The sequence below is a fragment of the Ranitomeya variabilis genome, chromosome 3 (assembly GCF_051348905.1).
Source record: "Ranitomeya variabilis isolate aRanVar5 chromosome 3, aRanVar5.hap1, whole genome shotgun sequence".
Taxonomy (NCBI): Eukaryota; Metazoa; Chordata; class Amphibia; order Anura; family Dendrobatidae; genus Ranitomeya; species Ranitomeya variabilis.
The window spans coordinates 540,298,881-540,326,293 of NC_135234.1; the positions used below are offsets into that span (position 1 = coordinate 540,298,881).

Here is a 27,413-nt window from a genome sequence, read left to right on the forward strand (position 1 = left end):
ACATTTTAGATTTTACTTCTTGTCCTTTCAGGAAGAGTTATCCAAAAAGTATCGTTTCTCCTTGCGGAGAGTGACATGATAAGCATGTCGAGATGAGGAGACTTAAAGCCGCAATGCTCCTCTGGGAAATATGCAAATTGTCTCTTCAGAGAGGAAGAGGACTAGAACTCTAGTGCCACCTATTGGAAGTAGCAATGCTAACAGTCAATGGCGACCCTTTAACGAGCCTTTTCACATGACTTAGAGTAAGAGCCAAACCAGATCTCAATTTGCCGACATTGTGTTTCGGGGTACTGCCCCTCATCAGTGCAAAGTGGAAATCTGGTTTGGCTGAATGAGAGGTGTCTGACTGGGATCCAAAAAGTATAGTTTCTCCTTGCCAAGAGTGACATGTTAAGCATGTCAAGATGAGGAGACTTAACCCCTTAGTGACAGAGCCAATTTGGTACTTAATGACCGAGCCAATTTTTACAATTCTGACCACTGTCACTTTATGAGGTTATAACTCTGGAACGCTTTAACAGATCCTGCTGATTCTGAGATTGTTTTTTCGTGACATATTGTACTTCATGTTAGTGGTAACATTTCTTCGATATTACTTGCGATTATTTATGAAAAAAACGGAAATATGGCGAAAATTTTGCAATTTTCAAACTTTGTATTTTTATTCCCTTAAATCAGAGAGATATGTCACAAAAAATGGTTAATAAATAACATTTCCCACATGTCTACTTTACATCAGCACAATTTTGGAAACAACTTTTTTTTGTTAGGAAGTTATAAGGGTTAAAAGTTGACCAGCTGTTTCTCATTTTTACACCACCATTTTTTTTTAGGGACCACATCACATTTGAAGTCATTTTGAGGGGTCTATATGATAGAAAATAACCAAGTGTGACACCATTCTAAAAACTGCACCCCTCAAGGTGCTCAAAACCGCATTCAAGAAGTTTATTAACCCTTTACATGCTTCACAGGAACTGAAACAACGTGGAAGGAAAAAATTAACATTTAGCTTTTTTTGCAAACATTTTACTTCAGAACCATTTTTTTATTTTCACAAGTATAAAAACAGAAATTTAACCATAAATTTTGTTGTGCAATTTCTCCTGAATACGCCGATACCCCATATGTGGGGGTAAACCACTGTTTGGGCGCACCACAGAGCTTGGAAGAGAAGGAGCGCCGTTTGACTTTTTCAATGCAGAATTGGCTGGAATTGAGATCGGATTCCATGTCACGTTTAGAGAGCCCCTGATGTGCCTAAACAGTGGAAACGCTCCACAAGTGACACCATTTTGGAAACTAGACCCCTTAAGGAACTTATCTAGATGTGTGGTGAGCACTTTGAGCCCCCAAGTGCTTCACAGAAGTTTATAAAGTAGAGCAATGAAAATAAAAAAAATTGCATTTGTTTACACAAAAAATGATCTTTTCGCCCACAAATTCTTATTTTCACAAGGGTAACATTAGAAATTAGATCACAAAAGTTGTTGTGCAATATCTCCTGAGTACGTCGATACCCCATATGTGGGGGTAAACCACTGTTTGGGCGCACCGCAGAGCTTGGAAGAGAAGGAGTGCAGTTTTTACTTTTTCAATGTAGAATTGGCTGGAATTGAGATCGGACACCATGTCGCGTTTGGAGAGCCCCTGATGTGCCTAAACAGTAGAACCCCCCCACAAGTGACCCCATTTTGGAAACTAGACCCCTTAAGGAACTTATCTAGATGTGTGGTGAGCACTTTGACCCAACAAGTGCTTCACAGAAATTTATAACGTAGAGCCGTGAAAATAAAAAAATCCTTTTTGTTTTCCTCCAAAATGATTTTTTAGCCTGCAATTTTTTATTTTCTCAAGGGTAACAGGAGAGATTGGACCCCAAAATCTGTTGACCAGTTTGTCCTGAGTGCGTTGATACCCCATATGTGGGGGGGGGGGGCACTGTTTGGGCACCCATCGGGGCTCGGAAGGGAAGGAGCGCCGCTTGGAATGCAGACTTTGATGGGATAGTCTGCGGGCGTCATGTTGCATTTGCGGAGCTCCTGATGTACCTAAACAGTAGAAACCCCCCACAAGTGACCCCATTTTGGAAACTAGACCCCCCCAAAGAGCTTATTAAGATGTGTGGTGAGCACTATGAACCCCCAACTGCTTCACAGAAGTTTATAATGTAGAGCCATGAAAATAAAAAAAAAATCATTTTTCCACAAAAATGATCTTTTCACCCCCAAACTTTTACTTTCACAAGGGTAACAGGAGAAATTTATTGTGCAATTTATGCTGAGTAGGCCGATACCCCATATGTGGGGGTAAACCACTGTTTGGGCGCATGGCAGAGCTCGGAAGGGAAGGAGCGCCGTTTTGGAATGCAGACTTTAATAGAATGGTCTGCGGGCGTTATGTTGCATTTGCAGAGCCCTTGATGTACCTAAACAGTAGAAACCCCCCACAAGTGACCCCATTTTGGAAACTAGACCCTCCCAAGGAACTTATCTAGATGTGTTGTGAGAACTTTGAATGCCCAAGTGCTTCACAGAAGTTTCTAATGCAGTCGTGAGAATAAAAATAAAAAAAAAATTCCACAAAAAAGATTTTTTAGCCAAGTTTTTATTTTCACAAGGGTAACAGGAGAAATTGGACCCCAAAAGTTGTTGTCCAATTTATCTCGAGTACGCTGATGCCCCATATGTGGGGGTAAACCACTGTTTGGGCGCACGGCAGAGCTCAGAAGGGAGGGAGCAACATTTTACTTTTTGAGCGCAAAATTGTCTGTGGCGTTTAGACCCCCTGATGTACCTAAACAGTGGAAACCCCCCAATTCTAACTCAAACCCTAACCCCAACACACCCCTAACCCTAATCCCAACCCTATTTATAATCGTAATCACAACCCTAAGGATAATCACAACCCTAACCCCAAAACAACCATAACCCTAATCAGAACCCTAAATCCAACACACCCCTAATCCTAATCTCAACCCTAACCTCAAACCTAACCCTAATCCCAATACACCCCTAACCCTAATCCCAAACCTAACCCTAATCCCAAACGTAACCCTAATGCCAACCCTAATCTAAACCCTGACCCTAATCCCAACTCTAACCCTAACTTTAGCCGCAACCCTAGTTTTAACTTTAGCACCAACTCTAGCCCTAACTTTAGCCCCAACCCTAACCCTAAATTTAGCCCCAACCCTAACTTTAGCCCCAACCCTAACCCTAAATTTAGCCCCAACCCTAAATTTAGCCCCAACCCTAACCCTAAATTTAGCCCCAACCCTAACCCTAACTTTAGCCCCAACCCTAACCCTAAATTTAGCCCCAACCCGAACCCTAGCCCCAACCCTAACCCTAACTTTAGCCCCAACCCTAACTCTAACCCTAAATTTAGCCCCAACTCCTCTAGCTGCCGGCCGGCAGATCATGGCGGCCGCACTGCGCATGCGCCTGCCATTTTCTTACCAAAGGAAGAAGCCGGCGGCCAGGAGGGGACACAAGAGGACCCAGGGACACCGGTAAGTATGACAGGGTCCCCGAATCCCCCTATTTCTCTGTCCTCTGATGTGCGATCACATCAGAGGACAGAGAATTACACCGCTTTTTTTTTGTGGTCGCCGGTAAACAGTTAATTACTGGCGATCGCAAAACAGGGGTCGGTAAAAACCAACCCCGATCATGTTGTTTGGGGTCTCGGCTACTCCCGGCAGCAGAGACCCCAAAGATCTTCCGGGTACCGGCCGGCGGGTGCACTGCGTATGCGGCTGCCATTTTTTGGCTGAAACAAGATGGTGGCGCCCATCGGGAGCCACGAGGAGCACCGGGGGAGACAGGTGAGTATCGGGGGCGATCGGGACCCCATTTCTCGGTCCTCTGATGTGCGATCACATCGGAGGACAAAGAAATTAAATGGAAAATAGCGTTCTTTTTACCCCCGGTAACCGAGACCCCAGAGAAAATCCGACTCTGGGGGGCGCTATTCACTTTTTCCACAGCGCCGTTAATTAACGGCGCTGTGTGGTTTAAGTACCCTTAACTGCCGCCGTTAAAAGGCGTATCGGCGGTCGTTAAGGGGTTAAAGCCGCAATGCTCCTCTGGGAAATATGCAAATTGTCTCTTCAGAGAGGAAGAGGACTAGAAGTCTATCAGAAGTCTCATTTTCATCAGCGACTTGATTACAATGATAGGTAACACTTCTATATACAGCTGATAACTTAGGCCTATTTTATACTTCAGTCTTTTGGCGTCAGTCTGAAACCGCCATTTTCCTCAAATAGCGGATCCGCCATTTTTTGGGCGGATCCGCTATTTTCCCATAGACATACATTAGCGACGGATTGTGGCGGATGGTCGTCCGTTCCATCCGCCATGCGACGGATCCGTCGAAATTTGGCAGACGTTGTCTAGACATTGACGGCCATTGTAACGTTTTTTGTCTGCGCCTAATTGGCGGTTCGCGACGGATCCGTCGCGACGGCCATTTCATAGAATGGGTGCCTATGGGCGACGGATCCGTCGCGAACCGTCATTTGGCGGATCCGTCGCCCCAATCCGCTTTTTTCAATTGAGCATGCTCCAAAAAGTAGATACTTTGCCCAGACAACCCCAAAACTATATAAACAGGACAGGTGGGCCTCATTCCTCAATGTGCCATCAAGAGAGAACAAAGTGCCAGCCAGCAAGACAGACAGACCCTGCCAGCAGCCAGCAAGACAGACTCTGCCAGCAAGACAGACTCTGCCAGCAAGACAGACTCTGCCAGCAAGACAGACTCTGCCAGCAAGACAGACTCTGCCAGCAAGACAGACTCTGCCAGCAAGACAGACTCTGCCAGCAAGACAGACTCTGCCAGCAAGACAGACTCTGCCAGCAAGACAGACTCTGCCAGCAAGACAGACTCTGCCAGCAAGACAGACTCTGCCAGCAAGACAGACTCTGCCAGCAAGACAGACTCTGCCAGCAAGACAGACTCTGCCAGCAAGACAGACTCTGCCAGCAAGACAGACTCTGCCAGCAAGACAGACTCTGCCAGCAAGACAGACTCTGCCAGCAAGACAGACTCTGCCAGCAAGACAGACTCTGCCAGCAAGACAGACTCTGCCAGCAAGACAGACTCTGCCAGCAAGACAGACTCTGCCAGCAGCCAGCAAGACAGACTCTGCCAGCAAGACAGACTCTGCCAGCAGCCAGCAAGACAGACTCCATGTGAGTACTGCCATCCAGCATGAGGTGTGAGTGAGTGTAAGAGTGTGTGTGAGTGTGAGTGTGTGTGAGTGTGTGTGTGTGTGTGTGTGTGTGTGTGTGTGTGTGTGTGTGTGTGTGTGTGTGTGTGTGTGTGTGTGTGTCCGCCTTGCATGTTTTTATTTTTCATACTGTGCTGGTATTTTGAATGGCTGTGCTGTGACGTGTGTGGTGTGTGTGTGTGTGTGTGTGTGTGTGTGTGTGTGTGTGTGTGTGTGTGTGTGTGTGTGTATAAATGCCGTGTGATGTGTGTGTCCTGCATTTTTGTTATTTTTCATACATTAACATACTGTACTGGTATTTAAAATAAAGAGCAGTGTAGCTCCTACTTTCCAACAAAAAAAAAAAAAAAAAAAATTAATAAAAATTCCACAAAACTGTCCGTAGTATGATTTCAAGATAAATTTAAAACTGGGTCTACATTCAATAAAGGTGTTTGAGGTTCTATATACAAATGCGGATTGCAAACCTTTGGTATAGAAAATGTTATCTGGTTTTAGAAAATAGTAACTGTAGGGTAACCATAATTAACATTTTTGGGTATTGGTATTTTAACTTTGAATGAGGGAAATTTTTTATAAGGTTGAAACTCTGTCTGGAGGAGGGGGTGGGGTAGGTTTACCAACATGCGCATATCAAGTTTGAAGTAGTTTTGGTGTTGCTTTCAAGGAATTTGGGGGGGAAACAGGAGGTGGAGGGTTTTGCAGCTTGCGCATCAAGCACATCAAGTTTGAAGGTAACAGTTAACACTTTTTTGGTGTAATAATTTTTTTGGGGGGAATCAAAATGTATGTTGGCATACCAATACATAATCATTCTAATTAAAACAGTGTTTAAATTGGAAGATTCTTAGAGGGACCAAGCAAGGAACCCAAGACAAACGCAGCAAGGACCCAAGACAGACGCAGCCAGGCCCCCCAAGTTTGGAAAACAGATGTAAGTATAAAGTCCCGAAAGCTGTATCTATCCTTTTGTATAGTAGCTTAGAACTCTCTTTATACTTGCAGATTCTTAGGGACCCAAGACAAACGCAACAAGGACCCAAGACAGACGCAGGCAGGCCCCCCAAGTTTGGAAAACAGATGTAAGTATAAAGTCCCGAAAGCTGTATCTATCCTTTTGTATAGTAGCTTAGAACTCTTTATACTTGCAGATTCTTAGGGACCCAAGACAAATGCAGCAAGGACCCAAGACAGACGCTGGAAAACATGACCATAATGTCTTCTTCTGGGAGCCCCCCCTCACATCGTCAGCCACCTGAGGTGATATATTTTTTTTCCTTCATAAATTTTTTTGGGTACATCTCTGGTAACATATGTTTTTGAACCCTACATGTATTTATTCTGTTTTCACAGGAAGCTGAAGCAGAGGGGCTTCCAGAAGGAGACGGGCAGGGTGGAGAAATGCAAGGAGCGGGAGCGCATAGTGTAAGTTTTGCAGAGACAGATCCTCACATAAAACACACTACACCCAACACAAACATTCAGCACAGCACACACACAGTACATATGCCTCCATCCAAGCACATTATTTATTTATTTATTTATTTTTTTTTTAATTAGTCTTCACAATCCGGGGCTCGACCTAGAGTTCCTCAAAGCACCTCCCATAGTCGTCGGAATGCTAATCGCGGCGGTCGCCGAACAGTAAGTTCCTTCAGCTCCTCTCTCCTTCCCTCTCCCATGTACAGCTCCCATGCACTTCTCACCTTCCTGAAAAACCTCAGCCCATCTTACCCAAACACACTGCACAAAAAAACTACAAACATTTCAAAAAACTACTTGCTTTTTATCTTGTTACTCCTACTGATTTCGGGGGACATATCCCCTAACCCCGGTCCCCCATCCCCCAACCTCAACTGCTACCCTATCTCATATCAAAACCATACTAACCTTATTAATATTACTTGCACTCCCTCACCTCTCCCTTTCAATTGTGCCCTTTGGAATCCACGGTCTGTATGTAACAAGCTCCCTTTCCTGCACAACTACTTTCTGAACAACTCTCTCAATCTGTTGGCCCTCACTGAAACCTGGATCCAAGACTCTGACACTGTCTCCCCTGCTGCCATTTCCCATGGTGGCCTACAATTCTCCCATTCCCCAAGACCCACTAACAGACCTGGTGGTGGAGTCGGCATACTCCTGTCCCCCCAATGCACGTTCCAGGTTATACCCCCAGTTGTTTCACTTTCATTCCCTTCTTTTGAGGTCCACACCATCAGGCTCTTTCGTCCCCTCTCCCTCAGAGTAGCGGTCATATACCGGCCCCCAGGCTCACCTACCCACTTCCTGGACGACTTCTCAGCCTGGCTGCCGCACTTCATGTCCTCAGAATTACCAACCCTTATCCTGGGAGACTTCAACATTCCCATTAACAGCCCCACGTCCACATCTGCATCCCAGCTTCTATCACTAACCACTTCTCTCGGCCTCTCACAGCTCTCAACCTCTGAAACACACAAAGACGGTAACACCCTGGACCTGGTCTTTGTCCGGCTCTGTTCAATTCCCCACCTAGATAACTCACCACTTCCCCTCTCTGACCACAACATTCTCTCCTTCACACTCACAATTCCTCGCCCACCCAAGCACTCTCCTACCTACCACACATTCAGAAATCTACATGCTATTAATCCTCACACACTTTCAGACTCCTTACACTCATCACTGTCCCCAGTCTCCTCTTGTTCCTGTCCTGATCTGGCTGTACATTACTTCAATGACACTCTTAGAAGCACCCTAGACCAAGTAGCTCCCCTCACCTTCAGAACCTCCAAACACAGAGTGAAACAGCCCTGGCTCACATCGCAAACCCGATTTCTCCAGCGATGCTCCAGGTGTGCTGAACGCTTATGGAGGAAAACTCGCACCCCAGAAGACTTCTTGCACTTCAAATTTATGTTAAGGACCTATAACTCTGCCCTTCACCTTGCCAAACAGACCTACTTCACCACTCTGATCTCATCACTATCCAACAACCCCAAGAAACTTTTTGACACATTTCACTCCCTCCTCAGGCCAAAAGCACAAGACCCTATCACAGACATTTGTGCTGATGACCTGGCCTCCCACTTTATAGAGAAAATAGATAACATCCGTCAGGAAATCCGCTCCCAGACACCAAGTGCAATGACTCCCATTCCTCCCTGCATCTCCCCTGGCTCACTCTCCACATTCGATCCCATCACAGAAGAAGAAGTCTCCAAGCTCCTCTCCTCTTCTCGTCCAACTACATGCACCACCAACCCCATTCCCTCACACCTCCTCCAGTCTCTCTCTCCAGTCGTCACAACTCACCTAACTGCAATCTTTAATCTCTCCCTCTCCTCTGGCATTTTCCCCTCCTCCTTCAAACACTCTATCATTACTCCATTACTAAAAAAACCCACCCTTGACCCATCATGTGCAAACAACTACAGACCGGTCTCCAATCTACCCTTCATCTCAAAACTCCTGGAGCGCCTAGTCTACTCCCGCCTTACCCGTTACCTCTCCACTCATTCCCTCCTAGACCCTTCACAGTCCGGGTTCCGCCCCCTACATTCAACAGAAACTGCACTCATCAAGGTGACCAATGACCTTCTGACAGCAAAATGTAACGGTGACCACTCTCTGCTCATTCTCCTCGATCTTTCTGCAGCTTTCGACACTGTTGACCACCCTCTCCTACTCTCTAGGCTCCAGTCACTAGGCATTAAGGACACTGCTCTCTCCTGGTTCTCTTCCTATCCTTCTGAACGCTCCTTCAGTGTTCTGTTCTCCGGCTCCACTTCATCTCCTCTTCCTCTCACTGTCGGGGTACCTCAGGGCTCAGTCCTTGGCCCCCTTCTCTTCTCCCTCTACACGGCCCCAATTGGACAGACCATCAGCAGATTTGGCTTTCAGTACCATCTTTACGCTGATGACACACAACTATACACGTCAGCCCCTGACCTTACCCCCGCTGTACTACAGAACGCCACTGACTGTCTGCAGTCTCTAACATCATGTCCGCTCTCTATCTGAAGCTCAACCTCTCCAAAACTGAACTTCTTCTGCTCCCGCATTCTACTAACCTCCCTAAATCTGACATTTCCCTCTCCGTGGGTGGCACCAAAATAACACCTAGGCAGCAGGCACGCTGTCTGGGTGTTATTTTTGACTCCGATCTCTCCTTCACCTCCCACATACAATCTCTTGCCCGCTCGTGCCGCTTACACCTAAAGAACATCTCTAGAATCCGCCCTTTTCTCACCATGGAGACAACAAAAACTCTCACTGTCGCCCTAATCCACTCCCGCCTGGACTACTGTAACTCTCTTTTAATTGGCCTCCCCCTCACGCGACTTTCCCCTCTCCAGTCTATCCTTAATGCAGCAGCCAGGGTCGTCCATCTGGCTAATCGTTACTCGGACGTGTCCGCTCTTCGCCAGTCATTACACTGGCTGCCCATTCATTACAGGATACAATTCAAAGTACTTGTTCTCACCCACAAAGCTCTCCACAGTGCGGCACCCCCTTACATCTCCTCCCTCATTTCTGTCTATCGGCCTAGCCGACCGCTGCGCTCTGCAAACGACTTTCGACTAACCTCTGCACTAATCCGTACCTCCCACTCCCGACTCCAAGACTTCTCCCGTGCTGTGCCAATCCTCTGGAATGCTCTACCCCAAGATATTAGGACCATCCACAACTTGCATAGCTTTAGGCGCTCACTCAAAACTCATTTGTTCAGAGCGGCCTATCACGTTCCCTAATCAGTCATTTTATGTTTGTGTGTGTGTGTGTGTGTAGCCCATTCACTATCTCATCTACCCCCCACCCCCTGAAGATGGCTGGACCATCATTGTAAATACACACCTGTACTTTGTATCTCCCCACCTCATTGTAGATTGTAAGCTCTCACGAGCAGGGTCGTCTTATTTTGCTTTATTGCTGTATTGTTTAACATTGTTACCTATGACTGTTGTGTTTGAAACTGTTAAACTGTAAAGCGCTGCGGAATATGTTGGCGCTATATAAATAAAGATTATTATTTATTATTATTATTTTTGGTTTGGTGTTTAGTAAACTGTAAAATTCATGTGGTATAATCTTTCCCTTTACAATTTTTTTTTTTTTGTTAAGGCTTCACAGCATGCTCCCGAACAGGCAGCAAGGGCAATTGTAATATCAAGATACTAAATTTTTTTTTTTCTTTAACAGCGCTGTCTGCAGCACTCTGGAGCCTGCATCAGAGTTGCACCCCTCTGGAGCGATCTCTCAGGGGTCCGCCACCGGGGACCACGTCGACCCCTGTGTCTGTACCTTCCCTTTTGTGTGATCCCTCGGCCCCATCCACCAGCGCTGGAGCAGCAGGGTGGACTTCGTCACTTGAAGCTGCAGGTGATGAGTTAAGGTACCGTCACACTAAGCGACGCTGCAGCGATAGCGACAGCAATGCCGATCGCTGCAGCGTCGCTGTGTGGTCGCTGGAGAGCTGTCACACAGACCGCTCTCCAGCGACCAGCGATGCCGAGGTCCCCGGGTAACCAGGGTAAACATCGGGTTGCTAAGCGCAGGGCCGCGCTTAGTAACCCGATGTTTACCCTGGTTACCAGCGTAAAAGTTAAAAAAACAAACAGTACATGCTCACCTGCGCGTCCCCCAGCCTCTGCATCCTGACGCTGACTGAGCTCCGGCCCTAACAGCAGAGCGGTGACGTCACCGCTGTTGCTTTCACTTTCAGTTTAGGGCCGGCGCTTTAGTGTCAGGAAGCAGAGGCTGGGGGACGCGCTGGTGAGTATGTGCTGTTTGTTTTTTTAACTTTTACGCTGGTAACCAGGGTAAACATCGGGTTACTAAGCGCGGCCCTGCGCTTAGTAACCCGATGTTTACCCTGGTTACCAGTGTAAAATATCGCTGGTATCGTCGCTTTTGCTGTCAAACACGGCGATACACGGCGACCTAGCGACCAAATAATGTGCAGACCTTCTAGCAGCGACCAGCAATTTCACAGCGGGATCCAGATCGCTGCTGCGTGTCAAATACAGCGATATCGCCATCCAGGTCGCTGCAACGTCACGGATTGCTGGCGATATCGCCTAGTGTGACGGTACCTTTAGAGTTCCCTTTACCCCACCCCTCTGACACTGCCGCAACATCTAGACCACCTTTGGGGTCAGGACGGCAGCGCCAGAGAGGTCAGGAAAGGAGCTATGCGCCTGAGTTTTTGCATCTGAATGCAGCCTTCCAGAATGCCATCAAGCCTTTGGGTGAGCAAACATCTGCTGGGTACAATATGCTTAACAAAAGAATACTTGAACTCAGCAGTCGTCTGGATAGGATGCATTCAGATGCAAACCAGTCACCAAGACACTGTTTTTTTCAGTCGGTCCTCAGGCACATGGAGAATTTAACTCCTGACCTGCAGATGCATGTGATGCAAGGCTGCCACACTGCTCTAGCGCAGGCGATGTCCCAAGCCCCTCTACCTACCCTTCATGTTTCAACACCTTTCCCCTCTCAAGCTGCCGTCTATCCTCCCGTCCATCCTCATCCCGTCCATCCTCCTCCCGTCCATCCTCCTTCTACTCCTTCGCCATTCCTTCCTTCCCCCCTCAGTATTTCCCAGTACCTACCTTCCCCTTTCCATTCTTCCCCTTTAACTTCACCGTTCCCAATCCCACCAACACCTTCACCATACCTCCCACAGTCCACATCTGTACCTCAACTCCCTGCCCAAACTCATGTTTTCACCACCCATTCCACTTCTGTTCCTCCCCGTGATGTCCTGTCCCCCACTATCGACGTGGTCCGCCCTCTCAGCCCCTACTATCTCCACCCCAAATTATGAGAACCTGTAAACTTGTAAATAAATAAAACTTTTCTTGGTTTAAAAACAATTTTATTGTCTTTCCTTTTTTTTTTTTTAAACTGTATAAAAACCACCAAGGTTATGGTAAAAGTAACAGTAGAAAATGTGTAAAGGGGTACCGGTTCAAAACATACAATACTGCGAGGTTAAAGTCCAAAGGTTTTGTAACAAAACAAAAAACATGGTACATTTACAAGTGTGAAAAAAAAAATTTTTTTACACCATTTCGTACTGCCAGTCAACTGATCCTTGAGGAGACATGAAGTAGTCTGCAAAATTGTCCCGCATTCTGGAGACTGCTCCTGGACTGCGAAAACTTGTGTTGTGGTAATCCCGCAAGGTGGTTTCTGACACATTATCCTCCAGGGAAACATGTTCTTTGGATAAAACAAAATTGTGAAGTACCACGCAAGCCTTCACCACATCATCAACAGTGTCAGTCTGCAGTTTAATTGCAGTTAGTAGGATTCTCCATTTAGCAGTTAATATGCCAAAGGCACATTCCACTACTCTTCGTGCTCTGGTTAAGCGATAATTAAACATTTTCTTCCTCTGGGTCAGTCCACTACTTCCATAGGGTTTTATCAAGTGTGGTGAAAGCTGGAAGGCATCATCTCCAACGCACACAAATGGTAATGGTGGACCGGTGGTTCCAGGGAGAGGTCTAGGCGGTGGAAAGTCAAATGTCTCTCCATACAAACGACGCCCCATTGGTGAAGTTTTAAAAATCTGGGAGTCATTTGCGCGTCCATACGCACCGATATCCACAGCGATTAATTTGCAGTGTGCGTCGGCTATGGCCATCAATACAATTGAGAAGTACTTTTTGTAGTTGTAAAATTCTGATCCAGAGCCAGAAGGTTTGACGATCCATATATGCTTCCCATCGACTGCTCCGACACAATTTGGGAACTGGCATATTTCTTCAAAATTGTGGGCAATCTCCAGCCACCTCTCCTGTGATGGCTCTGGAATGTATTCCGCTTGTAAGCAATCCCACAATGCCCGGCAGGTCTCTCTGATGATCCCTGGGATTGTGGATATCCCAAGCCTGAACTGGAAATGTAGGGATGAAAACGATTCTCCAGTTGCAAGGAATCTGTTAACAAAAGGAAAAGACAATATTTAATAAAAACTTCAAAAAACAACATTACAGTTGTAGGTCTGATGAATGAGAATCATTAAAAAAAAAAGAATAACTTACTGAATAGTCACCATCAGACGCTCCGCTGGTGATATGGAGAAGCGCATCTGGGTGTCTCGTCTCCGTATTGATTCTTCAACAAAATTTCAAAATTTTCCGCTTTCATTCGCACATAGATGAAGAATTTTTCAGGATTTTCCCTCAATTCACTGTAGAGTGTGGAATAAACGCCACGGGTCATGCGCTGGGCTGTGATAGGATGGATCCACAGCCTTCTCCTCCGCCGCTGCTGCAGGATGCGCAGTCTTTCTTCCTCATTGTCTCGAATGATGACTGCCAATAGCCTCAAAAGTGAAATCCGCACATATCTTCACAATATTCGCCAGCACCCCTTCCGTCTTTGCCACTTTCTCTACAACCTTTCAAAGATGTGGTGTAAATACACTGTATATATAGTTTCCCAGTAGTTTCCAGTAGCCAATCACATTGAGATCCTCCTTTTTAAAAAAACGGATCCGTCAAAAAACAGTTACAACGGATGGAAAAACGGTCGCAACAGTTCTAACGGATCCGTTTTTTGGACGCATCTATGTAACGGATCCGTCTAAAAAACGGATCCGTTAGAACCGTTTTCTCAACAATTTTGACGGATCCGTCACGATGTCGGAGCTGACTGACGCCAAACAACTGAAGTGTGAAAGAAGCCTTAGTGATGTCACCAGTCACAATACCTGTTACAGTATCTCTCTGCTGTCCCTGCTTTCACAATTACCTTTATTGTGCTCATTAGATACTTCAAAACAAGAGACAGGCTCTGAGTCAGTCTGTTGCTGCTAATGTACATGTGAATTTCCTTAAAGAGCAGTAAGTTAGTGTAAAAAAAAAAGCCTCAGTGGCCAGAGTAAAAATTGCAAGATTTCTACTTTTTATGTTTAATACAGAATGTTATATGGGGAACAAAAATGTTGAGCAAAATTTTTAAAACATTCAACACAAAAATTTGATTTAAACAATAAGTCATGTACTACACTGGTCTACAAAAAAAAAAAAAAATTCTGGCATGGACTTTAAGAACAGTTTTAGACTAATTTGAGGGTGCTGAATTCAAATCTGATCTTACCATTTCTCTATCACATCACGTTTTTGCGCTATAGGTATATAGCCCATTTTCATGAATTCCATGATAAATATAAGTAGTGTATGAAAAGTGCCGGTTTATACGGTTCACTAAGGTAAATTTAGTTTTCATTTAGACTCCCAATAAATCTGAGAATATCTTTGTTATTGCATAATTCCCATTTGTTATGATAAGAAAGTAAACAAACTGTTTTCAACGTACACAACAGTCGTGTGCAGGTACTGTTTTATTTATTGAAATTTTCAATGAATTTTGATATTTAATGTTTTTATCCTGCTGTTTTTCTGTTTTTTTGTTTGTGAATCAATACCTAAGGCGTGGGGGGGGGACAGAAATTCAATTAACAACAGGTAGCTAACAACTTTTATCTTGTATTTCTCTGCAGGATGTTTTGCTGATCTAACAATGGCCTCTACATCTCGCAGAAGACAGTGCTCAAATGATCCAAATATTTTTTGTTACATCTGTGGAAACTTTACTGTGAAGACTCAGAGGCGCAACATTACTGACTTTGTTAAGAGGGTGTATTTTGCGTACTTCAAAGTAAAACTTTGTGAGGAGCCCAATCCTTGTCTTGGTCTCCAAAGTGTGCAAAACCTGTATTGAGAGCTTGAGATCATGGTCTCAAGGAAAGAATGCTAAACTTCAGTTTGGAGTTCCTATGGTTTGGAGAGAACCAAACAATCATTTAGAAGACTGCTATTTCTGCCTTGTCGATGTAAAAGGTTTCAATAAGAAAAACAAGCAATATTTGCAATACCCAAGTATCCCTTCAGCTATTCGACCAGTTGCCCATAGTGAAGACATACCTGTTCCAAAATTTACTGCGCTTCCAGAAAACGTTGACACAGAACTCTCCTCACATTGTTATACTGATGAAGAAGACAGTCCAGATATTTTTCAGCCATGTGATGAAGATTGTGACAAACCAATTCTGTTTACTCAGTCTGCTTTGAATGATCTGGTTAGAGATCTTTATCTACCAAAAGAGTCTGCTGAACTATTGGCTTCAAGACTACAAGAGAATTGAATGTTGAAACCCGATACAAGTGTCTCATTTTATCGTAACAGGGAAGCAGAACTGCGTAAGTACTTCCATTCAGATGGCCAGCTTGTCTATTGTACTGATGTTGAAGGGCTACTTCTCTTTATGGGACTTGCAGCATATGATTCAAGGGATTGGAGGCTTTTTATTGATCGTTCCAAAAGAAGTTAAAAATGTGTTCTGTTACACAATGGAAATTAGTATGGCTCTGTACCAATAGGTCATTCTGTAAAACTTAAAGAAGAATATAAAAACATCAAGATTGTTCTAGAGATGTTACAATAGAATGTTCATGGGTGGTTAATTTGCGTTGATTTGAAAATGGTTAGCTTTCTTTTGCGTCTGCAAGGAGGGTACAAAAAACACCCTTGTTTTCTGTGCTACTGGGACAGTAGAGCTACAGCAGAGCATTGGGTAAAAACTGAATGGCCTCAGCGACAGAGTTTGGCATCTGGCGATAAGAATGTCATCCACATTCCTCTAGTGGATAGGAAGGACATTGTCTTTCCTCCCTTAAGGTACCTTCACACTAAACGACTTTGCAGCGATAACGACAGCGATCCGTGACGTTGCAGCGTCCTGGATAGCGATATCGTTGTTTTTGACACGCAACAGCGATCAGGATCCTGCTGTCATATCGCTGGTCGTTGCTGAAAGTTCAGAACTTTATTTGGTCGTCAGATCGGCGTGTATCGTTGTGTTTGACAGCAAAAGCAACGATGCCAGCGATGTTCTACAATGGTAACCAGGGTAAATATCGGGTTACTAAGTGCAGGGCCGCGCTTAGTAACCCGATATTTACCCTGGTTACCATTGTAAAAGTAAAAAAAAAAAAAAAAACAGTATACTCACCCTCTGATGTCTGTCACGTCCCCCGGCGTCCGTGCTGCTGCTCAGAGCTTCCTGCGCTGAATGTGTCAGTGCCGGCCGGAAAGCAAAGCACAGCGGTGACGTCACCGCTGTGCCCTGCTACTGCCGGCGCTCACAGTGCAGGGAAGCGGACGCTGGGGGACGCGAATGTAAGTATGTAGTGTTTGTTTTTTTACATTTACACTGGTAACCAGGGTAAACATCGGGTTACTAAGCGCGGCCCTGCGCTTAGCAACCCGATGTTTACCCTGGTTACCCGGGGACTTCGGCATCGTTGGTCGCTGGAGAGCTGTCTGTGTGACAGCTCTCCAGCGACCACACAGCGACGCTGCAGCGATCGGCATTGTTGTCGATATCGCTGCAGCGTCGCTAAGTGTGAAGGTACCTTTACACAAAAAACTTAGATTGATGAAGCAGATTGTGGAAGAGCTACTAATGAGTCTGCGAAATCTTGGATGTAGAATGAGTATCAAGATTCACTATTTACACAGCCATTTGGACTTTTTTCCAGAGAACCTTGGGGATGTGAGCAAGGAACAAGGGGAGTGTTTTCATCAGGACATTAAAACAATGGAAGAACGGTATCAAGGCCGGTGGGACTCACATATGATGGCTGACTATTGCTGGAGCTTGATGAGAGACAACCCAGAAGCTGTACATCACAGATCAGCCAAGAAAAGAAAGTTCAAATAACTGCCATTTGTCATTCATCTGTGTGCCATATATATGTGTTTTTATATTTTGTAGTTTGATTCTGTAAGTATATTTGATTTGCTGTACATAGACTTTGTAATCTTCGTTATTCCTTGATTAAAAATATACAAAATGTAGTACCGAAAATCATGTGTTTTTATCATAAAACATTAGATAGGAGTAATTTTAATCAAGAATTTAAAATATCTCGAAATCCTGATGTGATAGCCAAAAACGGAGTTCATATTCGTAATCAGCAGCCAAAATTGACTTAACCCCTTCACCCCCGGAGCTTTTTCCGTTTTTTCGTTTTTCGCTCCCCTCCTTCCCAGAACCATAACTTTTTTATTTTTCCGTCAATATGGCCATGTGAGGGCTTATTTTTTGCGGGACGAGATGTACTTTTGAACGATACCATTGATTTTACCATGCCGTGTAACAGAAAACGGGAAAAAAATTCCAAGTGTGATGAAATTGCCAAAAAAGTGCAATCTTACACTTGTTTTTTGTTTGGCTTTTTTGCTAGGTTCACCAAATGCTAAAACTAACCTGCCATTATGATTCTCCAGGTCATTACGAGTTCATAGACACCTAACATGTCTAGGTTATTTTTTATCTAAGTGGTGTAAAAAAAATCCAAATTTTGCTAAAAAGAAAAAAAAAAAAAAAAAAAAAATGTGCGATTTTTTGATACCCGTAGCGTCTCCAATTTTCGTGATCTGGGGTCAGGTGAGGGCTTATTTTTTGTGTGCCAAGCTGGCGTTTTTAATGATACCATTTTGGTGCAGATAAGTTCCTTTGATCGCCCGTTATTGCATTTTAATGCAATGTCCCGGCGACCAAAAAAACGTAATTTTGGCGTTTTGATTTTTTTTTCGCTACGCCATTTAGCGGTCAGGTTAATCCTTTGTTTTTATTGATAGATCGGGCGATTCTGAACGCGGCGATACCAAATATGTGTATGTTTGATTTTTTTTTAATTGTTTTATTTTGATTGGGGCGAAAGGGGGGTGATTTGAACTTTTATATATTTTTTATATTTTTAAACACTTTTTTTTTTTTTTTTTTTGGCATGCTTCAATAACCTCCATAGGAGGCTACAAGCATGCACTACACGATCGCCTCTGCTACATAGAGGTGAAGCACAGATCACCTCTATGTAGCAGAAATGCAGGGTTGCTTTGAACGCCGACCACAGGGTGGCGCTCAAAGCAATCGGCCATCAACAACCATAGAGGTCTCAAGGAGACCTCTGGTTGTTATGGCAATGCACCGCTGACCCCCGATCATGTGACGGGGGTCAGCGGTGCGAGCACCTCCGGCCGCGCGGCCGGGAGCGCTAGTTAAATGCCGCTGTCAGCGCTTGACGGCGGCATTTAACTAGTTAATGAGCGCGGGCGGATCGCGATTCCGCTCGCGCTCATTGCACGCACATGTCAGCTGTACAAAACAGCTGACATGTTGCGGCTTTGAGGTGGGCTCACCACCGGAGCCCACCTCAAAGCAGGGAATCTGCCAGCTGACGTACTATTCCGTCAGCTGGCAGAGAGGGGTTAAAATGTTTTAAAACCTTTTGCCAGAAAAATTGCATTGACTATTTTGCGCTATTTAACAAAAGATTCTAAAACAGCACTGCATAGTAGAGTAGCTGCAAATGAACATACAGCTTCAGGAGCCGGCTGTCAGACACAATGATATTTCCCATAGAGAAGACATAGTCAGTTTATTATCAACTGTATACAATAAACGGAAGCGCAACAACATTGCCTCCTCCGGTCCCAGTGGTGATGTGATTGCTGGGTGTATGGAGGGAGCAGGAGCTGCTGGATCATAGGAGACCCAGTCAGATCTGCAATGCAATCAAGAGGCAGAATGTCTTCTGTAACTGGGGCTTACGGTATATACCAGTCCCGGTTACAAGGGAAATCAAGTGAAAAAAAAGTTAAATTTTCTCCCAAAACGTTTTTATTGTCTTATTTTATAGGTGGCACAATACATAAAGTAAATGAAAATTAGATAAATACTAATCAGGAACATGATTTAAAAAAAATGCTGCCACTAGCCACATCCTTGATGGAAAAAAACAACATTTAAAATTATATTAAATGTATTTCAGTGGCAATTTGCGAAAAAACAGACACTTTTACTTTTCACCGACAGGGAAAAATGAAAATAACAAAAATCATGCCCCTTGTTATCATTAAAAAAAGGCAAAAATTATTTAAATACCCGAATGAGAAAAAGGTTTACATTTCATTAAACCACGTGTATGAAAAAAACTGAAAATGTGCCTACTTAGGAATGGGGGAGGAGTAGTGGGGTATTGGACTGATTTTGAAATTGTTAATGTTCAGTTAAGGTTCCTAATCAGACAGCTGTATAACTTGGACAAGGATTGCAATGCTCAGACTGGCCATCGGTTCTCAAGACCCGAGCGTGAAACCTACATAGAATTGTATGAAGTCACGCCACAGAGAACTGCTGGCCAGTCCGAGAACTCGATCTTTGTCCGAGTTATACAGCAGTCTGCTTCTTCCTTTACAGACAAGAGCTTCAGCTCCTAACACCCCCATACACGTGCTCATTCAGCTTGGCAGGTGGTCAACATTCATATAACATGTAAAGCACCTTTAGGTGTGGGCTAAGCTCTGAATCATAATTGATGCTTCCTATCATCCAACAACGTTTGCCAAGGTTGACAAGATTTTTGCTGTGGCCTTCAAAATTAATTTAACTAGTATTTTATGCACCTCACCGTTGTGAACAGGGTCACTGACATACTTCAAACATAAAATTAATAACACACAATGATTGGGAAAATGGCTACTGTCATGGCTGAAAGCGTTGGCACTAGTGATGAGCGAATATACTCGTTACTCGAGATTTCTTGAGCATGCTTGGGTGTCCTCCCGAGTATTTTTTAGTGCTCGGAAATTTAGCTTTTATTGCCTCAGCTGAATGATTTACATCTGTTAGCCAGCATAAGTAGCCAGGCAACCCCCACATGTACTTATGCTGGCTAACAGATGTAAATCATTCAGCTGCGGCAATAAAAACTAATTATCCGAGCACTAAAAAATACTCGGGAGGACACCCGAGCATGCTCTGGAAATCTCAAGTAACGAGTATATTCGCTCATCACTAGATGGCACACTTGAAGTTGTTCCAGAAAATTAATTTTGGTTCTCAAATCCTCGACAGTTCTCTTCTCCTCTTTCTGTTCTCCATGCTTCGTGTGGCACACATACAATGCAAAAATTTTGTCAAATTATCATCTGGTGTCAGGTGTGATTTTATATTGCCCACACCGGTTACTTGCCACAGGTGAGTCTGAACGAGCATCACATTTTTTGTAGTTCCAGTATACACAAAGGAAATAAACGTGTGTATAACAAAACATTTGCAATTGTAATAATGAGAGATTTCTCCCAGGAAATTATCTGGAACAATTTCAAGGATGCCAACACTTTTGACCATGACTATATATGCTACGACATTACAATTTTCTGGTATTTGCATTAGAGAACCCAGTGAAAACCAGGCAGAAAAAACCCAACTTTGTTCTATATCTCATCTATTCCAAACTATTCACTTGCTATGCTAAGAGAATCTTCCCTACTTTCTGGTGGCATCCTATAACAACGCCATGATGAAAAGTCAATTAGTTCTTTAAAGGGAACCTGTCACCCCCAAAATCAAGGGTGAGCTAAGCCCACCGGCATCAGGGGCTTATCTACAGCATTCTGTAATGCTGTAGATAAGCCCCTGATGTATCCTAAAAGATGAGAAAAAGAGGTTAGATTATACTCACCTGTGCAGACGGTCCGATCCGGTGGGCGTCGCGGTCAGGTCCGGGGCCTCCCATCTTCATAGGTTGACGTCCTCTTCTGGTCTTCACGCTGCGACTTCGGCGCAGCCGTACTTTGTCTGCCCTGTTGAGGGCAAAGTACTGCAGTGCGCAGGCGCCAGGAAAGGTCAGAGAGGCAAAGTACGCCTGCGCCGGAGTCGCAGCGTGAAGACCAGAAGAGGACATCTGATGAAGATGGGAGGCACCGGACACCACTATACCCATCGGACCGGACCGGGACCGCCCCTGGGTGAGTATAATCTAACCTCTTTTTCTTATCTTTTAGGATACATCCGGGGCTTATCTACAGCATTCCAGAATGCTGTAGATAAGCCCATGATGCTGGTGGGCTTAGCTCTCCCTCGATTTTGGGGGTGACAGGTTCCCTTTAAAAAGACCAACTCCATTGTGATGTTTGTGTATAGAGATTACAGAGTGGTATAAAAACTGGGCAACGTCTTCACTCTCATACTTCATCAGTGTTCCAGCAGTGGAATTACAATGTTAACTTCTGGCACTCACCTTATTGTTAATGATCGCTTCCGAGTCATCAAAGACAAAACTGCCATTATAGCTATTTGCAAAGCATACCAATGACAAGAATCCAACTAGACACTTAGCCCAGAATTTAGAAAGGTGAAACAATGGAATGTCTTGATCCAGTCCATCTGCTGCAGCCATGGTGTATATTCATACCAAACTGTGCACTTCAACATCCTGTAAGTCACAACCCTACAAAGACAACAAAGTGTGATGAACTGTTCTTCAGCCACAGACGAATATATGAAAATTGTTACTTTATACCACATGGAAGAACAAGTTACCATCCAAATAGAAAATCACCAAAAAAAAAAAAAAAAATCAGCCAAAATATATAATCTGTAACCCTATAATTATGAACTATTCTCTACGGATCTAGTGATGAGCAACGGACAATGGTCAGATTTATTGATGGTATATTAAACAAAAACATGAGATCTGCTGCCATGGCCTTTGACAGGTTGTAGCAGCGATGTTTTTACGACAGCAAACAGGCCGGTGTAGATGGCAAGAGACCGCTGAGTCGTGATATGACCGCTGCTGCCCATCTATAAAGAGCAGGGGTAAATGCGCAAAGCAAGTACTGAAGCAATGATGGCGAAGCACAGCTAACTTTGTTTTAACCTACACAATCCTATAGTACTGAATAAAATTTGGTGCATGGAGACATGTCAGACACTTTCTCTTCCTTATGACACCTCTTGGTTGGCCATGCTCCTTTGTAGACACTTATGAGGCAGAAAAGTGTCCAAAACACATGATGGATCTGGAGCAAGGCACATTTACTACTCCATTTCTGAAGCTTAGGACATTATCCCAATGTGTCCACTTCCTCTGTGACAAGGATGCTTTCAGTAAGCTGATTGTTATTAGTCTGCATATGCAATATTCAGATTGCCTCCCCATAAAACAGGATTCGTCAAAAGGCAGCAAACTAGAGGTCATCTAAACCACCATTCCACCAGATATGCCATCAATGGTTGATACTTGCCAGTCCCATGGAGATCGGTGACCCATGGAGTGCTACTATCAATAGAGAGGTGGCACCACAAGCACTGGTCTCTGTTCGTCTCTATGGGAGTTTGACAAATTAGCTCTCTATGCCAGTTTTGGAACATATGATTGCAGAGAGCTATGCATGTGTGCCCAACCATCCAGTCTGGATAGTACAGGTGCATCTCACAAAATTAGAATATAATCAAAAAGTTAATTTCAGTTCTTCAATACAAAAAGTGAAACTCATATTATATAGAGTCATTACAAACAGAGTTATCTATTTCAAGTGTTTATTTCTGTTAATGTTGATGATTATGGCTTACAGCCAATGAAAACCCAAAAGTCATTATCTTAGTAAATTAGAATACTTTATAACACCAGCTTGAAAAATTATTTTAACATCCAAAATGTTGGCCTACTGAAATATATGTTCAGTAAATGCACTCAATACTTGGTCAGGGCTCCTGTGGCATCAATTACTGCATGAATGCGGCGTGGCATGGAGGCGATCAGTCTGTGGCACTGCTGAAGTGTTATGGAAGCCCAGGTTGCTTTGATAGCAGCCTTCAGCTCATCTGCATTGTTGGGTCTGGTGTCTCATCTTCCTCTTGACAATACCCCATAGATATTCCATGAGATTAAGAAAAGGTGAGTTTGCTGGCCAATCAAGCACAGTGATACTATTGTTTTTAAACCAGGTATTGGTACTTTTGGCAGTTAGTCCATGAGCCGGGCCAGATATCGGTACCACCCGGAGTGACTAATTTTCTTTGGTATTTTTAGGTAGATGCATGTCTGTAGTTTATTTTTTGATATGATAGCCCTTACATATACGTAGCTTATTAACCCCTTCAGCCCTAGGCCTATTTGTACCCAAGTGCCTAAGCCAATCTGACCTGTGCCACTTCATGGGCTAATAACTTTGGAACGCTTTCACCTATCCAAGCCATTCTGAGATTGTTTTCTCGTGACATATTGTACTTCACGTCAGTGCTAAATGGGAGTCAATATATTTTACCTTTCTATATAAAAAAATGCTAAATATTCGGAAATTTTGGAAAAATCGGCAATTTTTTAACTTTGAAATTCTCTGCTTTTTACAAAAATACTGATACCCCCCATAATAGTTATTAATTTACACTCCCCACATGTTTACTTCATATTGGCATCATTTTGAAAATGAAACCTTATTGTTTTACGACGTAATAGGGCTTATAGTTTTATGCGCAATTTTTCACATTTACAGCAAAACCCACTTTTCAAAGGACCAAGTCACTTCTGAAGTCACTTTAAGGGGCTTACATAACAGAAACCACCCATAAATTACCCCATTTTGCAAACTACACCCCTCAAGCTGTTCAAAACTCATTTTTAAAAACTGTTAACCCTTTAGGTGTTCCACAGGAATTTTAGCAGAATGAAGGCGAAATTTCAAAATTTCATTTTTTTTTCCAGATATTACATTGTAATCCAATTTTACCTGCAACCTAGCAAGGGTTAACGGCAAACCCAAACTTGGTTACCCTAATTCTGCAGTTTATAGAAACACCCCACATGTACTCGTAAACTAAAGTATGGGCACACAGCACAGCTCAACACGGAAGGAGCGCTATGTGGTTTTTGGGTGGCGGATTCACTGGAAGAAATCTAGGGGGCCATGTCACATTTGAAGGCTGCCTGAGGTACCCCCACAGTGGAAACCCCAAAAAGTGACCCTATTTTGGAAACTACACCCCCAAGGAATCTTTTAGGGGGTATAGTGACCACTTTGACCCAACCAGTGTTTCACAGTAGTTGGAAACACTTGGTTGAGAAAATGGAAAAAGTGCATTTTTTACATGAAGGTGTCATTTTAGGCTCATTTTTTTATTTTTAAGAGGTGTACCAGCAAAAAATGCACCCCACTATTTGTTCACCAATCTCTCCCGAACACAACAACACCCGATATGTTGTCGTACACTGCAGTATTGGGGAACGGCAGGCCTCGGAAGGGAAGGAGCGCCAAATGACTTTTGGAGTGCAAATTTTACTGGAAGAAATCTAGGGGGCTATGTCACATTTGAAGACACCCTGAGGTGCCCCAACACACGCACACACACTGACACATACACGTTCTGTGCTGAACAGGACTCTCCGGTCTTCTCTGCAGAGCTCCTATCTCCCTCTGTAGAGGCTGACACCTATTTCAGGATGCAGGCCTTAGAGATCTGTGTGTTGAATCCGGTGTAATCGCTGAAGGATCAGTGTCTGGAGTGATGGACGGCCGGAGGTACAACAGAGCAGTGAGACTACACAAGCTGGTCTATGAAGCACTTATGAGGCTTGCATGGAAAAACTTCCTTCCATGGCTAGAAGAAAACCATGCAAGGGACCTTCACCATCTGGATGAAACACTGAAGAACATCACAAACTTTCGCATCAGTGTGTCGCAGGGATCCTTCGAAAAGCTCTTGGATAATGAATCTTGCACACTTACCCTGAAGCTCTTTCAAGTTTATCTTGAGACCCTCAGAAATGAACAACTCTCAGCATTCTGGATGTCATACTTGGACATGGTCGAGACCATGCTGGCCCTGGTTCGAGCTTCAAGAGAAGGCAACTGGATGCTTCACCTAGGAGCAATCCGACAGATGATACCATGGTGTTTTGCCTATGACAAGGTCAACTATGCCCGATACCTAACCTATTACTATGCCACAATGTCTCGGCTGCCCATAGAACACCCAGAGGTCCATGAATACTTCATGCAAGGTGGCTTTTCGGTCCAGATCGGTAGCAAGAATCCTTTTGGACGAATTCCTGTGGACCAGACCATTGAAGAGACAATCAACAAAGACACCCAGACACCAGGGGGCACAAAAGGCTTCAGCCTCAAAGTTGGAGCTGTTTCCAGGTTCTACCTGACATCAGAGTACCGCAGTATGTACTTGAGGCAGCTGAGGGCCCTGGTAGGCCAACAATATACTGACTTCAGCCATTCAGACCTACAGGTGTCTAGGATTAGAAGAGATGAAGCCGATGTCCAATCTTTCGTTCAACTGCTGGAGACAGGTTGGGTGAACCCCTTCAACAAAGAGCATAATGGTGAACTTATCAGTTTGTCAACAGCGACTGTAGCACCACCAGATGTAGCCAAAGACCTTCAAGGGGCATACAGTATAGGAGAGGATGCATATCAAACATTCAAGGATGAGCGTTTGGGTACCGATAAGCCAACTACATTGTTTCATGACAAGATGACGAAGAACAAACTTAAAACGTTCTCTAACATCCAAATGAAGACACGCAGACAAGGTCTTGGCAAGGAGGTAATTTTGAAGGCTGACAGAAACCTATTTGGCCAGATGATACTTGTAGCTGAGAACAGAAAGCTACAAATGAGTGATGTCTTGACTCATCCCCTGGGTCCATTGCCATGGGCACTTGCCAATGGTGATGGGTCTATCCGCAAGACCAACAAGGCTGCCCTCGCAAGGGAGTTGGAGAGGAATGCTCGTCCTGCAGAAGTGATCCCCGAGCCCTCTGCAACCATCATTGATGGGATGAGCCTGGTTCAGAAACTGAAGGGAAACAATGCAACATTTGGCCAGCTAGCAGGCACAGCAATGAGTCGCGCTATCCATGAGGGTGCTAAGAGCAAGCGCATTGATATTGTCTTTGACGTCTACAAGGAGACATCCATCAAAGATACAGAAAGAGTCAACAGATATGAAGGCACAGGGATCCATTTCAAGAACATTCAACATGGGCACAACATCCAGCAGTGGAAAAAGCTTCTAAGTAGTTCCTCCAACAAGGCAAGTCTCATAAAGTTTCTGGTAGAAGAATGGAAGGCGAAACACCACAGGGAGAAGCTTGAGGAGAAGGAGCTGTATGTCACATGTGAGCAGCTCTGCTTTAAGATCACCAAAGAACAGTGGGAAGAGGCTGCTGACCTTAAGTCAAATCAAGAAGAAGCAGACACACGCCTCCTTCTCCATGCTCTTCATGCAGCAGAATCTGGTTACAAGTCGGTCATCATCACTTCGGAGGATACTGATGTCATGGTCCTGTGTCTGGGCATGTGCCACAAAATCCCATCCCACCTGTTCCAGAAATGCGGTACACAGAACCGGACAAGATTCCTGGATATCACCACTCTGAGCCGAACATTGGGAGGCAGCGTATGTGATTCATTGATTGGTATGCATGCATTTACAGGCTGTGACACCGTCAGTGCATTCGCTGGCCGTGGGAAGATGACGACACTCAAGCAGTTGAAGATGAACAAGACATACCAGGATGCCTTTCAGGAAGTTGGTCGTTCATGGGAAGTGTCTACCGAACTTTTTGAGAAGTTACAGGAAATCACCTGCCACATGTACCTGCCAACTACCCAAACAACTGAGGTAAACAGGCTCCGTTATCAGCTGTTCTGTGCCAGACGTGGAGTGGTAGAGTCAAGTCAACTCCCTCCTTGCCAGGACTGCCTTTTCATGCATGCACTGCGTGCAAACTACCAGGCTGCGATCTGGAGGAGAAGTCTGCAGAGCCAGCCATGGGTTGCAAACCCAACAGACTGCGGTTGGATGATAGATAACGACGGAAAGCTTGTTGTCAAGTGGATGCAAGGGGCACCAGCACCAGAAGCTATTATACAGCTACTGTCCTGCAAGTGTGTGCGGTCATGTGAACTTCCTCAGTGTACTTGCCTCAGCAATGGCCTGAAGTGCACAGACATGTGCAGATTACAGACATGCCAGAACAAGGGTACTGAAGACGAGCCAGTAGAACAACAGTCAGATTCAGAGTCCGATGTTGAAGATATTATGGAGTAACATATATATATATATATATATATATATATATATATATATATATATATATATATATATATATATATATATATATATATATATATATATATATATATATATGCACATGACATGTTCAGTGTGTATTTACATAACTTGGATTAAATTTTGTTACAAATACTACATCTAGTCACTCCGGGTGGTACCGATATCGTCATATTTGGTTCTTGGCTCATGCTAAAATTCCTGTGGAACACCTAAAGGGTTAAC

At 44.2% G+C, this 27,413-nt stretch overlaps 1 protein-coding gene across 1 annotated transcript in view; it reads right to left on the bottom strand.

Annotated features, from left to right (window-relative positions):
• TMTC4 (transmembrane O-mannosyltransferase targeting cadherins 4) overlaps positions 1–27,413 on the bottom strand; it is a 114,337-nt gene that overhangs the window by 82,218 nt on the left and 4,706 nt on the right. The window contains exon 2 of the mRNA XM_077297077.1: positions 21,337–21,546. Within this exon, the coding sequence (XP_077153192.1) occupies positions 21,337–21,495 (159 nt within the window). The 5' untranslated portion in view covers positions 21,496–21,546. The remainder of the gene's footprint in view (positions 1–21,336; positions 21,547–27,413) is intronic.